The sequence below is a fragment of the Sinohyriopsis cumingii genome, chromosome 17, assembly GCF_028554795.1.
Source record: "Sinohyriopsis cumingii isolate HCF-2022 chromosome 17, ASM2855479v2, whole genome shotgun sequence".
NCBI classification, from domain to species: domain Eukaryota; kingdom Metazoa; phylum Mollusca; class Bivalvia; order Unionida; family Unionidae; genus Sinohyriopsis; species Sinohyriopsis cumingii.
This window is the reverse complement of record NC_142977.1, coordinates 40,230,946-40,247,130: the sequence shown is the minus strand read 5'-3', so window position 1 is coordinate 40,247,130 and position 16,185 is coordinate 40,230,946. Positions and strand designations below refer to the sequence as shown.

Genomic DNA, 16,185 nt, shown 5'->3' with positions numbered 1-16,185 from the left:
AACCCTAGAAAGTTGCAGCCTCACCCTCAGTATCATGCTGTTTCAAACATCTTTTCAGAGGTTTAATTGGGCATTATGGACACTGTAGATCTGTTCCACTTTAAAGGAGGGATACCAGCCTTGTTTGCCAGAATACCCTTCTTTCATAGATTCTCCTTTTCTTTCACCAGCCTTGACAGGTAAATCTGAGTTAAGAAATACACACCCTTGTGCAGAAGGGAGCAGTTGAAAGGGCGGAAAATGACCAAACTCTGGGTGTCTATTTCTGAATGTTTATGGTAGGGGAGAAAGGTGGAATGTTTAGACCCGTCATCAATCTTTGCACCTGAAACAAACGTAATAGAGAAGCACACTTCAAGATAGAGATTGCTGCCTCAGTCAGGAACACCTGAGGGTCCCACAACTGGGTGGTCTCCATTGATCTGCAGTATGTGTACCTTCACACACCCCATCTTCATGCCTCACATGGAATATTTCCAAGTTTATCTGTGCCAGAAATATTTCAGTTGTGGGGTATTCCATTCAGCCTTGCCTCCACCCGCAGAACCTCGACTAGAATGGAGAGGATAATAGCAGCCCACTTTAGGTCTTTAGGAACTTGCATTCTCAAGTATTTTGATCACTGTTTGATGCACAACATTCTGAGAGATACTCTCTTAAAGGACCTGACCCAGTCTTGGCCGGTGATGACTCCTCTGGGTCTTATCTCCATACTACAGAAGTCAGTTCTTTTCCCTTCTCAGGACTTCATATCCAGCATCATGGAGGTACACATGCTCCGTCTTTTTATGTGAAAGTCTGGAACCTCTTCCAAAGATGCCCCTAGTGATCGAGTTGTCACCACCACCTGCATTGGTGGCTAAATTAGGACCAGTTTCTGACAGGATTCCCAATCGCACACCCTAACAGAGCCTAACTTAATTCTCTGCAAGTCACTGATGCATCAGATTGAGGATGTGGTGCTCACCTGGAACCAGAGGAATTTGATCATAGAAGAACTAATTCTTCATATAAAAAATTTGGAAATGTGGGTCACTGTTTCTCGCCTTACAAAGGTGTGTCATATAGCTTTATGGTTGCCTCACACAATGCATCAGTAGTAGGGTACCTCAGAGATGCACATGTTCCTTCTCTTTGTGTGGAAGATTGAAACCTTCTTTGATGGGCATCCATGGAATCACTTTCCGAGTCTATCATATTCTAGGCAAGAGGCTGGCAAACAGTGTGTCCAGAGGAAGTCATGTAGGTTCTCACAGAATGGTATCTGCACCATTTGGTAGCAGTCACTTTTCCGAATGTGGTAGAGACCTTTGATAGGCTTGTTTACTATGAGACTGAAGGACAAGCTCCCCCCTTTTTTTTTTTCCAGTTCCAGATCAGAGGGTCTGGGCAGTGGATGCTTTGAGTGTAAGGTGGAGTTATCTATATGCATTTGCCTTCCCACCTTTCAAAGAATTCATCAGATTCCCCATCAAGTCAGAATCTCCATGTCTTGGTTTATCCTGGTAGCCCCCCTATAACCCCAATGGTCATGGTTTAGCAGTCCAGGTAGATGAGTCCAGGAGATTACCATAGAGGGGAGACCCTCTGTTGCAGTACAGGAGGTTAGTTATTAGGCAAGTATTGCGTCATTATAATTAGCACACACCCCAAGAAGCTACATTTTACCTCCCCTGCAATAAACATTTAAGATGGAAATTGACTATCAAATCCTCAAGCACAAATCTGGTATCTCCAGTTTAATACACTTTTAAAAAAAATTGTGAAAATAATATTGGAAAATGTAGTTCTCTTTGGCATAATGTTGCAGGGAGAGTCATGGTACTATAATTTCACAAGGAGTACCCACGATATCAAAATCCTGATATCACATAACAGGGAGTGTCACGATATCACAATATCAGAGACTCCAGATATCATTATGTCCCCAAGAGTTCTGATTACACAATATCACAAGGAGAGTATCAATTTGTGTGTTATGTTTACTGCTGTGTCATATTTGCTTTGTGTGCTCAGTACTAGGCCCTGATAGATGCTTGAACTAGCAAGATAAAGGTAGTGCTTTTTCCAGCAGGGTGGTAACCAAAATGTTAGGGAATTATTTAAGGACCTACTGCAGTGTTGAAGAATCGTTAACGTTAACCTTGTCCATCCATCCATCTGTCTGGTTAAGTTGTTTTGTTTTTTTGGGGTGACTATGGAGGTGCATTTATGTTCCATGGACACATTTCTGTTTTAAAGTCCATGTAAACATCATAGTAGGGTACATTTGTAGGATGCTGTGTTGCATGAAACTCTTGTAGTGAAGTATCTGTCTTTCAACAGGTGAAGGAGTTGGGAGGAATTCCCTTAATGTTGCGAAGTGCAGATATGTCCAACACAATCCCAGATGAGAAGGTAGTGGTGACATATTTATTGTATCTTTGTGCTCGTCTTCTTGACATTCGACACGAGTCCCGAGCTGCCAGGGTCATACAAATGGCATGGAGGAAATACCGACTTCACCAGGCTCAGAAAGAGTTCAAGGTAGAACTGTCATTGATAGAAAATCTCAGCATTGATTATGTGTTGTAAAATATAATGATTTATCAGGATATTGATTTCCATTTACTGTAACTTATCCTTACCCTAATCACTAGGTTGCACATGGGAAAATAAGACTAAAAGTGGTGGTTTATTTTGACATGCACCAATATTACTAACTGGAGATTCCAATTTGAGAAAATTTAAAATTTGAGGTACAGAAATGAGTGAGGTGTTTGGCTTTAATCAGACATGATCAACTTTCTCCAGGACATGATCTGGATAGGTGATTTTTAAAGCCACACATCATGATGTAAATGAACTGATAAGACTAGGCCACATGGCATATTTTGCCCACTCCGCTTAAACCACTACTAATATTTAACTTGTAAAATATCCTTTGTAATCAGTGTTTGTTATGGACTGTGAGACTGAACTTATTCAGTGTCATTGAAGTTTTTCTAAATTTATATTTGAGGTTTTGCCTTGTAGATTTTTTTTTAGAATACAGTGATTCAGTTTTTAAATGCATAACAGTAATAGTTACTTTTTCTCATTTAAGTCAGATGTTATTTGTATAAAGAAATTGATGCATATTTTGGTTCATCCTGCTGTTACTTGAGTGGACTTTCTTGTTTTCCTAGCTGAAGAGTAGGCTTTCTTGTGTTTCTAACTGAAGAGCAGATGCTATTGTTTCCGTTTGTTTTCTTTATGGGTCTCAATATTTGTGGGCTTTTCTGTTATTTTAAAAATATAGTTTTGTGGGTACTTAAACTTGAGGATTTGCATGTCAATATTTGCATATTTACAGGTATTTAATTTTGTGAATAAATCTGTATAAATACCCAAAATAAGAATATAGAAGAACCATATGATGCCAACAGCAAACTGGTTGTTTGAATAGTTAAAATAATTCCACTTGCATGTACAGATTCAAACACCTGTCAAGACCAATCACACTGTTTTCACTGAAGGGTTTAACTTCAAAGGCAGATGATACAGCCAACATCACTAAGCCAGTCTGTTATGAAAGTGCATGTGTATGATCTCTAACTTAAGCTACTGTCCTGAGATTTGCACCATTGTTACTCTTGACTGATTGTGGTGTTTACATAGTGGCTGAAGAGTGGTAAAATTCAACATAGTGTCCATTGTTTTCACTATTCCACATCTGAACCAAACACATGATCACATGACCCTTGACATGTCCTAAGCCTATCAGAGTAAAGATGCTAACTAGATTGAAAGACAATGGAATTACTCCAATGTTAGTGTTCAGACCATCATCAACCACTAGACTTAACAATAAAGTAAGACTACAAAGTAGGATTAAAATCACACTTCCTAAACTGCTATGCTAAACGAGAGGACATTAATTACCGGGAAGATGTCATCATTGTAGAGTATTCAAGGAACCTTAAAACCTCATCAGTCAGTTTAATTCATCTGAATGGATAAAAGAGGCTTTTAATTTTAATTCACAAAAATGTGGAAGTTTAGACCTTAGTATTCATCGCTTTAAGAAAGCTAGATTTTTTTCATTCAGCAATATCAGGATTATTTATCTGACAAACATTTGTGTGTAAAATGAAGATACAATGTTGATTCGGTGGTTTTGCCTGAAAATCATTGGAGTGTGAGCTTCAGTCCTGTGCTGTAATTAGTGTATATATATATATATACGTAGTGATATATACATAGTATTTCGTTAGTAATTGTGCATCCTGCAATAGATGTGATATTTTACTGTCTCTGTATTAAACATCTGTGGATAAAAAAGAGATTTGCTTTCATGGGGATTTTTAATATCAATTTCACTTGAATGAAGGATAGACTTGAATATTAACTATTAAAACTTATTTTCATATAGTGGTATTATTTATTATTCTTTGTTTCATTTTCAGTAACATTAGTGTTTGACTTAGCATTTTCACATTTCTCTCTATTCTTACTGATCTAACAAGATCAATTTAATGCCATGAATGGAATGACCTGATACTATATTCATACATTTATGTTGAAACAATATAAAATACTTTATGATTCTTTTCTTTCCTTAAGAGTTGAAATAAAACAAATGCTGTAAAAGCTAATATTTTATTGCCAGAGTTCGGTAATAAAGTAGATTTATAAATTAGCATTCTAGAATGCTTGGAATGTTATCAAGAAGAAAAAGGGTGGGAGAGGACTTCTGCAACACATGTGGCTATCTTTTTAATTGGGTCTTTAAATTCATGGTTCAGTGCAATGAAATCCATGAAAATTTGTGAAACCACAGCATTTGCATTGATGCATTTTTGTCGTGCATGAAAAATACATCAGTGGTACTTTGTTTACAGCCAGTGTTCTATTTAATGTTATTTATATCTTTATTGTTTGTAACAAATGAATTCGTCTCATTTTTGGACCTGGGCTTTCACCAAAAGGTTCTTAATCATGTGTTGTTGGTCCTAAATAAAGCTGATGCCAGTTGGACTATTTTAAAGCTATTGTTACAGCTACTTCTCAAAGATGGATGGTCATATTTGCTTAGGAATTTCTCCAAAAGACTTCTTATTTCTTATAATGTCTGATTGGTCCTAAATCGAAAGGTGCAAATCTGAGATTCAGGATGGCAGCCATCTTGAATAACTTATTGTTGCTACTTCTTCAGTCATATGGGCATGATGTATGACCAGATTTCTTCTGATGTCTTATTTGTCCTAAATAAACATTATACTGATCCGACATCAAATATGACTGACATGGCAGCCATCTTGTTATTGCTACTCCTGCTGAATGATAACTCGATCAACATGGGGGGGGGGAGCCATTTCACCAAAAGATGTATGATGTTTTGTTAGTCCTTAATGAAATTGTGACCACTGTTACATCCAATAAGAGAAAGAGAAGAATTATATTAGGGACATTTAAGTAGTATGAAGTCGATAAAACTGGTTTTCTTCACCTGCCCGCCTACAAATACATTTCTACATGATGTCTTTGAGGCAATATTTTTGTGCAGGATTTAAACTTTTTATAACATTGTAGTGATCAGAGACACATATTGTAACTCTTGGTCTACATTTACAATTGAGTCAGTTTGCTTGTCCAGGACAGATTAAAGTCACCTTGTTTGAAAAGTTTTAGTGTGATTCTTGCTTTAATTTTTGATAACATTATTTTCGTTATGAAATGATTGGAGCATTAGAGCATTCTGTATCTTACTGAAGTCTGAAGTTTCTTGTTACATCTAGTGTTAATTGTTCGTTCATAATTTGAATGAAAGCTTGAAACAAAAAAAAGGTGTACCCATTTTTAAAAAAATCAAATCTATTTTTTTGAGATTTCTATATGATACTATTCATATTGCTTTCCACAACCACATAACTCGGCAAACTATGAAGTGAAGCATCTTTTGGTAAGTCCATGCACATTGATCTTGTTTTCTTTTTGCCAGGGTTGAAAATACAACTTACCAAACTACTCTTTAAAATATGTTGCCTTTTTGCAAAAATTTAGATTTGGATCTTTCTATAGGTATCTTCCATCTTTGATATCCTTGTTCACTTCTACGATTCATGTCTGCCTAGGGTCTCACTTTTGACATATTTGTGTTCTGTTTCTTAGGTCAAGTCAGCTGCAGCAATTAAAATTCAAAAAGCTGTGAGGAAGTTTCTTTCTAAGCAGAGAGAAGAACAGCAGTTATGGGCAGCACTTGTATTACAGAGATATTGGCGTGGACATGTTGCTAGAAAGACATCAAATCGGCTACTGCAGGCCAAAATGATTGCCCAACAGCAGAGAGCTGCTTGCATCATCCAGGTACTGTATGATACTGAAAACACTTTAGCACACAACAACAATAAAGAACAGTTTCCCAACTTTTTCAGGCTGGCGAAGCTATTTATGTATATGCCCCTTCAGACTGCAGACTGAAAGGGGATTCTCATTACAGAACAATCCTCATACACAGAAAATGAATAAATTAACCTCAGAAACTATCAACAGAATAATGCTTATACTGAATAACTAGAGGAAACATCTAGTGAGGATTTTGATTTCAAAAGAACTTTAACAGAATGACACAGGCAGAAAGGGGTCCTCGAGCGGCTGAGTGGTCTAAAGCGCTCCATTATGGATCACTGCCATCTCACCTCTGTCTGCATGGGTTCGAGTCTCGGATTCGGCCAATGTGGGTATGTGAGAAAGCTGTATAGCCTATTGTGTGCTGAAAAATGGCATTAAACCCTACAATAACAACAACAACAACACAGACAGAAAGAGAGACTGATATTTGAATGTTTCCTTCTCCCTCGTTTTTTTGGTACTGGTTCTGTTCAAACACTCCAGATTATTTTGCCGTCAGATCATGTCAGCATCACAAATCCTGCATCTTGGGGACTGGGAGTCATCATATGTGTGCTAGATGAGGAAAGGGTATTTTGATTAGTATTTACCTTCCCTTTCATCCCACTAATCCTTATGGGGCGTGGGGACATGCACTTGAATTAAGCAGTATGTCCTTTCTATTTACACTGTCACGGACATGAAAGTTTGTTAGTCCAACATTACCGTCTCTCAAAGTGGAGTCAGAAACAAAGGAGAGATGCAGGTCTCCTTCCCCTACATACTTCAAGAATGTCGAGATGTTCTCACCCTCCGGCTGAGTCTTTCACTAGGGACAGCCCTCCTGCTTTGCATGAGAAGTTAACCCAAAGGTATCCCCGACACCAGATATACATGGCGTTGAAATGTCCTGCCTCCTTATAGCAAAAGCAGGATGATGACATCCTGTCAGTTCTCATGGACTCTCAGGAGTTTGATGCAAAATAGGCTGTGATGGCACCTCCTCTCATGCAGTTCATTATCTTCTCCCACCCATCAACCCAGACAGTAGAGGAAGAAAAGATATGTTCTTTTAACATGGCCTGAGTATACCATTTTGCACCCCAGGATTATTGTCCCAAACTCTCAGGCTTGGAAGACTTGAAAAGCCCCGACAATGTGTCTAAATTTAACCTCTCAGCTTTCACACTTGTATCAAAATGTTGAGTAAACAGTACTCTCATTGGTTATGATAATCAAAAATATGTAAACTTCTTTACTTTCAACCAGTCAACGTTTAGTTAACATAGCAGTCACGGCCGCATAGATGCGACACTAGGGTTTCGAGTATTGCTGAACCATACGCACATAAGCGACACTGGGGTAGTAACCTAGGTTTATCGACACTGCATATATGCATCAGTGGGGTTCAGAAGCTATTTACAGGTGACGCTTAGATGCAGCAGTCATAACTAAAGGGTTAAATGATAGAATTTTTTAACCAAATCATCTCAGGGAGTTTGTTGGTTGAAAAATCTTGTTTGAGATTTTATTGGCACACTTAAATTCAGGGTTAAACTTTTTTCGTTACAAGATAAGATTCTAGTACTTTGCATTTATTAGTTTTTTTCATACTGTGATAGGAAATGTTTACTTTGTGTAACATGCACATATATTACTCTAGAATTCTTTAGAATTAAAGGTTTGAAAGGAAACAAAATAATTTATGCTCATTATGTAGCAACATAATATAGGTCTCAGCAAAGTAGAGTTAGAATTTGTATTCTGTACACTGAAATTTCTTTAAATACCAGTTTATAGGAATATAGTTAGATTTGTTTCATGTGACTCATTTTACGGTTTTGTACATGATCATCTTTTCTGACAAATGTTTTGGAGAGTCTTGAAAGAGAAACATCTTCAGATTTGGAAAAGGCATGTTTTATAATCCAAAATGTTCTTTAAATCCATTCAGTATTGGTAATATGTTAACCTTGAAAAAATTAATTTCATCCTGGAAAAGACGTGGAAATTTATATTTAGAAAAATGTGGGAACCATGTAACTCATATTTTTTAACTGCTGTGAGTGAATGCTAGGTCCCTTATTTATTGTATGCAGTGACTGTAAATACTAGATCCCTCATTTATTGTCTGTAGTGAGTGTAAATACTGAATCCCTCATTTATTGTGTGCAGTGAGTGTGAATACTGTATCCCTCATTTATTGTCTACAGTGAGTGTGAATATGAGATCCCTCATTTATTATATGAAGTGAGTGTGAATATTGGATACCTCATTTATTGTCTGCAGTGAGCATGAATAATGGATCCCTCATATTTATTGTCTGTAGTGAATACTGTATCCCTCATTTATTATCTGCAGTGAGTGTGAATACAGGGTCCCTCATTTATTGTCTGCAGTGAGTGTGAATACAGGGTCCCTCATTTATTGTCTGCAGTAAGTGTGAATACTGGATCCCACATATTTATTGTCTGCAGTGAGTGTGAATGTTGAATTCATCATTTATTGTCTGCAGTGAGTGCGAATATTGGATCCCTAATATTTATTGTCTGCTGTGACTGAATACTGGATCACTCATTTATTTTTTACATTGAGTGTGAATAGAGGATCCCTCATATTTATTGTCTGCAGTGAGTGTGAATGTTAAATTCCTCATTTATTGTCTGCAGTGAGTGTGAATATTGGATCCCTAATCTTTATTGTCTGCAGTGACTGAATACTGGATCTCTCATATTTATTGTCTGCATACCTTGTACCATTTTTGTGTCTACTCACAACTTTTGTGTCAGTTTTCCTATTACTTTTCCAATGAGAATGTTGAAACAGCAATTTTCTTGCGAGATATCTGTTTGCTGTCTGTGGCATTTCTCTCATAACAGACCAAATTCTGTGATATATGTGTACTATCAATTACTATCATAACAGACCAAATTTTGAATTTGATGGCCATCAGGATTTTCCTGCATCATAGTTTATCTATTTCATAGCTAGTCAGCTCTCCATTATTTAGGTGTCAAACAGTCTTGTGGTAATGAATAAAAGCATATAAGTGACTTTGAAAGAATGCATGTGATGGGAATGATTGTGGCAAATGAACAAATACATAATAAAAAAACAAAATAGGGACATTCCAGCCATCTGTAAGAGATAGTCTTTAATGAAATACAAAAGAAAAAAGATTTTTAATAAGAGTGGTGGCATGGTTTTTGTTGCACATTACAACATACTAGTATGTGGTTTCAACTTCCAAATTATAAGTGTTCATATTACTGCTAGACCTGTTTCTTGTGTTAAGATCAAGAGCTAAGGACACACGATCAGAAGTATAAACTAATCATATTCACAATTTGATTAACCTGGAAGCAGGTAAACAGGTATATGGAATAATGGTTGATGGATGAGTTGGTTAAATTTCCGCCTTTTAAATAATGGTCTTTTAATGTAAATGAACTTGACATTGTAAATATAAATGTTGATCCATTGTAAATGCATCACATTACACCATTTTTTCTTATATTCCAGCATGCTCTTCAAACTGCAGTGCAGAAGAAAAAATTTCAGAATTTGAGACATTCAGCAATCCACCTCCAAGCAGTCATCCGAGGTTTTCTTGTGCGCCGCCAGATTTCAAAACAGCACGTTGCAGCGAAGACAATTCAGCAATATTACAGATCCAGAAAGCTAGCCCAACAGGTTCAGTGCGATTACCAGGTTCTTCGCAATGCCACGGTAAACCTACAAGCATTATTACGAGGTCATGCAACCAGGCAAACTGTGGCTAGGATCAGAGCAGCCATAAAAATTCAGTCAGCATGGCGGCGATTTGCTGCTCAGACTGGTTACAAGAGACTTAGAGGGGCTACAGTTATGATTCAAAAACACTTTCGAGGATATAAGAGAAGACATGCATACCAGTCTCTTCTATCAGCTACCATATGCATACAGCGATGGTATCATTCAGTGAGAGTCATGAGGGAACAAAGATTCAGCTACAGGAAACTTAAAGCTACAGCTTTAATCTTGCAGACATATTTCAGATCTATCAAAGAGAGAAGACAGTATCTTCTTTTGAAGGCAGCAACCATCAGAATTCAGGCAGCCATCCGTAAATTCCAGGCCCAAATAAAGTACAGGATTGCATTAAAATCTATCAGGGTCATACAGCAGGCTTACAGGGCCCACATTCTGAGGAAAAGACAAAGGGATGAGTTTCTGAAAATGAGAATAGCATGCTTAAGAATACAGAAGTGCTGGAGAGAATATTGGTTCACAAAAATGGAAAGACAATGTAAAGCTGCTATTGTGATACAGTCTGTATATAGAATGGCTGTAACAAGAAGAAAGTATGTTGAGCGAAGAAAGGCCACAATAGTTCTCCAGTCAGTGTGTAGAGGATACATAGAGAAAAGAAAGTTCCAGAAAATGAAATCATCAGCAGTTCTTATTCAGAGGTATTTCCATTGGTATTTACAAACTAAAGAGGCTATGAAGAGATATCAGAAGCTTAGAAATGCTGCCATTAAACTCCAGGCATTCTGGAGAATGCACATGCAGAGAACAGGTTTCAGGCACCAGAAGCAAGCTGCCATTTTGATACAGTCACATTTCAGAGGACTCTGCCAAAGGCAGCAATTCTGTTCACAAAAATCAGCAGCTTTAACGATACAGCGATATTTTAGAGGATATCAGGAGACTAAATCAGCAGTTGAGAGGTATAACACACTCAGAAATGCTGCCATTAAACTCCAGGCATTCTGGAGAATGCACATGCAGAGAACAGGTTTCAGGCACCAGAAGCAAGCTGCCATTTTGATACAGTCACATTTCAGAGGACTCCGCCAAAGGCAGCAGTTCTGTTCACAGAAATCAGCAGCTTTAACAATACAGCGATATTTTAGAGGATATCAGGAGACTAAATCAGCGGTTGAGAGGTATAACACACTCAGAAATGCTGCCATTAAACTACAGGCATTCTGGAGAATGCACATGCAGAGAACAGGTTTCAGGCACCAGAAGCAAGCTGCCATTTCGATACAGTCATATTTCAGAGGGCTCCGTCAAAGGCAGCAATTCAGCTCACAAAAATTAGCAGCTTTAAAGATACAGCGGTATTTTAGAGGATATCAGGAGACTAAATCAGCAGTTGAGAGGTATAACACACTCAGAAATGCTGCCATTAAACTCCAGGCATTCTGGAGAATGCACATGCAGAGAACAGGTTTCAGGTACCAGAAGCAAGCTGCCATTTTGATACAGTCACATTTCAGAGGGCTCCGTCAAAGGCAGCAATTCTGTTCACAAAAGTCAGCAGCGGTAAAGATACAGCAATATTTCAGAGGATATCAGGAGACTAAATCAGCAGTTGAGAGGTATAACACACTCAGAAATGCTGCCATTAAACTCCAGGCATTCTGGAGAATGCACATGCAGAGAACAGGTTTCAGGCACCAGAAGCAAGCTGCCATTTTGATACAGTCACATTTCAGAGGGCTCCGTCAAAGGCAGCAATTCAGTTCACAAAAGTCAGCAGCTGTAAAGATACAACGATATTTCAGAGGATATCAGGAGACTAAATCAGCAGTTGAGAGGTATAACACACTCAGAAATGCTGCCATTAAACTCCAGGCATTCTGGAGAATGCACGTGGAAAGAAGACTCTTCAATCAAAAGAAGCAAGCTGCTATTTTGATACAGTCCTATTTTAGAGGATTCTGTCAAAGGAAGCAATTTTCCTTACAACAGTCAGCAGCTTTAAAGATACAGCAGTGTTACAAAGGATATCTGCGGACTAGATCAGCTGTTCAGAAGTACAACTCACTCAGAAAGGCTGCCATTAAACTACAGGCATTTTGGAGAATGGTTACTGCACAAAGAAGGTATCAAAACCAGGAAGCAGCTTCAGTAGTGATACAGTCAGCATATCGCAGCTACAAGCAGAGAAAGGAGTGCAGAAAAATGAGGGCATCTGCAGTGACCATACAGAAGCGTTATAGGGAATGGCTCACAATGAAAAAGGCGTATGCTCAGTACAAACAGATCCAGAGGGCTACAATTAGACTCCAAGCAGCATGGAGAATGTATTGTGCTCGATCTAAATTTGTTGTAAAACAAAGAGCTGCAGTGATTATACAGGCACATTGGAGATGTCTTGCTGCACATAGAACTTACAAACAAATGAAGAAAGCTGTTGTTACTATTCAAAATAAATATCGAGCAAGACAAAAGATGATTGATGCTAGGAAAGAATTCATTTTAAAGAGGAAAGCAGTGAATCTAATACAAGCGGCTTATCGTGGATTGGTAGCAAGGAGGTTTGTGATGACCAATAGAGCTGCAGTACTCATACAGGCTGCTTACCGTAGTTATCAAACAAGAAAAAATTTCCAGAAATCCTTGAAGGCAGCTATTCAGATTCAGGCATTTTTACAAATGTGTTTGGCAAGAAGAAGGTACAAGAGAATGAGAAGGGCTGTTATAGTGATACAGAGGTACTACATGGCCAGGTTGGAGGGGAGAAGGGTACGCATGGAATATCTTGCCCAAATAGAGGCATCTCTGACCATCCAGGCATGGTGTAGAGGTTGCAGGGTGCGAAAGTACATCAGACATTGCAACTTTGCAGCCAACCTGATACAAGCTCAGTATCGCAGATACAGAATCCAGCAAAAGTTTAGGAAAATCAAAGCAGCTGCTTTGAAAATACAGTCTTGGTATCGAAATGCAAAGTTATCACAATCTTTGCAAAAAGACTATCTTGTCCAGAGAGCTGCTGCAATAAAAATTCAGGCAGTATATCGATGTCACCTGCTCCGTTGTAGTTACCTCATTTACAGGAATGCAGTCATTCGGGTCCAGGCTTGTGTCAGAGGACATCTTCAGCAATTGCGCTACATGAAGCTGAAAGCGGCTGTCATTGTCTGCCAGCATAGGTTCAGAGCAAAACTCTTGGCGTGCCATAAACAGGAACAGTATCTTGCCCAGAAAAGAGCTGCCATTACAATTCAATCTGTATATAAGTGTTATCTGACAAGAAAGCAGTACTGTTACACAAGAAAATGTGTGATACTGGCTCAAGCTTTGGTCAGAGGATTCTTTCAAAGGAGAAAATATAAACAGATGAAAGAGGTGGTGATTGCAATGCAGCATCAATGGAGGTCAAATATGATCGCTAAAAGGGCAAGGACAGAATACTTGAAACTCCGGAAAGCAGCATTAACCCTCCAATCAAATTTTAGAGGGAGACAAGCAAGGAAGTTTGTAAATAGGATACACTCTGCCATTAAGATACAGTCGGCTCTTCGAATGATGCTTGCAAGAAGAGAGTACAAGAAGAAGGTCACAAAGATCATTCTATTACAGTCATTTTACAAGGCTCATCTGGCCCGCAAAGAATTCTTGGGCCGAAAACATGCCATCATATTTATACAGAGAATGTGGCGAGCTACACTTGTTGCTAGAAAATGTCATCTAGAATACTTAGCAACTTTGGGCAAAATAAGGTTGATCCAAACTACATATAGAACCTACAAGGAGAGGCAGAGATATCAGAAAACTTATCAAAGCATTATTCATTTACAATCCAGAATAAGAGGTGTCATACAGAGGCAAAAATATTTGAAAGCAAAACTCGCAGTTTGCTTGATTCAGTCACACTACAGAGCTTGGCAAGCACAGAAAATTCAGAGGGTACAGTTTCAGAGGGTGAAACAGGCATGTCTTGTGATACAGTCTCATTTCCGGGCATTGCAGACAAGGAGATTCTTGAACAGGGTCAGAGCTGCAGTGACAATACAAGCCATGTACAGAATGCACCGTGAGAGGCAAAAATACCAGAGAATTAGATCAGCCGTGGTAGTTATTCAGTCTTTCTGCAGGAGAGTACAAGCAATAAAACTTAGAGTGCAAAGATTAGAAGCAGTTCGGTGCTTGCAGAGAAGTATCAGAATTTTCTTACAAGTACAAGGGATAAGGCGTGAAATAACAAGACGCAGAAAAGCTGCTACGATGATACAAGCTTGTTACAGAGGGTTTTTGTGTCGCAGACAACGTGTAAGAATGAGGGCTGCCATGGTTATCCAAGCTTGGTGGAGATCAGTGGTGATTAGACATAATTATCTCAAGACAAGACAGATTATCATTCAGATTCAGGGACGTGTGAGACAGAACATGGCAAAACAAAAGTTGGAGAGAATGAGAAGAAAATGCAAAGCAGCTGCATGCATTCAGTCTGCATATAGGGGCTACTTGGCAAGAAAGAAAATTGTGGTAAGATTAGCAATGTCTTCCATATGCATGTGAATAGTAAGAAAATTGCCTTCTACTAACAATGGGTCACTGTGACCTACATATGCTTCTCTTATTACAAGTAAGAAAATTAAGACAAGATTTAATAAGTCTTCCATGTGCTTAGGAACCCGAAGAATGCGTCCTTCCATTTACAGTAGGTCTCTTATTGCAATTACATTTTACAGATTGGTCAGTTTGTTATGCACAACATACTGTTTAGTTATTCATTTATATTGATGCTTAGATTGGTGGATGGGGTAGGGGTCCTTTTGTTTCCACAGAAGGATTATGGTTTTTCTTTTTTAATATAATATATCAACCACTAAATCCAAATTGCCACACACACACCCCACAAAAGTATAGTGAATTCAAAACATTTTGCTTTAGTTACTCAAGTTTTAGAGTTAGGTCAGTTTTTTGGGCTATGTACCTTTGTGCAGCTCAGTGAATACAATATCTAATCAGAAGTGGGCTCTTTTGAACCACTTATCATGGTTTTGACTTCAGAATTGTGATGCATTAGTGCAGGGCTGAGCAAATCCCATAATGGGTAATATTTCCTGAAATAGTACCAAAAAAACTTGAAGCAGATGCTTATACCATTTGCTGTCAACAATAGAGATGACACTGAGACATATTTAGTTGATCGGTAGAAGAAAAAAAATGTAAAAACTGAAACTTTCAAGAAAAATGTCATTCTTATGTTATATCGTGTCTACAGTGGGGATGTTATGATCAAATACTGTCATGACACTCATGTTCGGTTTGAAATTATGCAGGGATCTTCAGAATGAAATAATGAAAATATTATGAAATATTCCTCACCATATTCAGCTGTAATATTTGTGTCCTAAGTGTTATGTTCCAAAATTGGATACATTTTATGCCAGTCTCATAAGTTTCTGACCATGCTTGACCTTGCAAGAAAAGTATGTGTTGACCTAGTTCATTTTTAAAGTTGTAAAAAGATTGCACTAGCAGAATTTCCAACACAGTTTTCAGAATTTTATTAATTTGTTTTGGTGTTACATCTTCGATTCTTACTAAATATTGGCAACAACTGGAAAAATAGCTGACATTGTCTACATCAAGCAGTGTTTAGTTTAGAACAGTCTTATTTCATACAAAGCACGTGCTTTTTTTGATTGTCTGATCAAAATTAAGTATGTCTACTTTCTCACCACAGTAGCATCTATTTAGACAACGTTATGTGCATAGAAATTTTACTCTGTGAACATGGCAAATAGTAAAAATAGTTTAAATTGGTGAATGAATATGATTTACAAAGTAATTTGCTTTCAATTAATGCAGAATGAGTTCTAGTATTGCAACTAATTTTCAAAAATTTAAGTTTTTCCTGCCTTTTGTTCCTGTTTGATTTAATACCCTTTTCATTCATGTCTGTTATTACATACTCATTAGATTTCTGGTTTAAATAACGCTAACACACAATACATACTTTTTGCTGTTAGATTGTTCTGCAGGCCATGGAATGAGTAGTTAACTGCAATATAACATATACTCCACTGTTCTGCAAGCCATGGAGTG

At 37.9% G+C, this 16,185-nt stretch overlaps 1 protein-coding gene across 1 annotated transcript in view; it reads left to right on the top strand.

Annotated features, from left to right (window-relative positions):
- The window catches only part of LOC149778474 (uncharacterized), a 96,521-nt gene that overhangs the window by 58,408 nt on the left and 21,928 nt on the right, over positions 1–16,185 (top strand). The window contains exons 18-20 of the mRNA XM_089939336.1: positions 2,326–2,526; positions 6,133–6,327; positions 9,874–14,616. Coding sequence (XP_089795462.1) covers positions 2,326–2,526; positions 6,133–6,327; positions 9,874–14,616 — 5,139 coding nt within the window. The remainder of the gene's footprint in view (positions 1–2,325; positions 2,527–6,132; positions 6,328–9,873; positions 14,617–16,185) is intronic.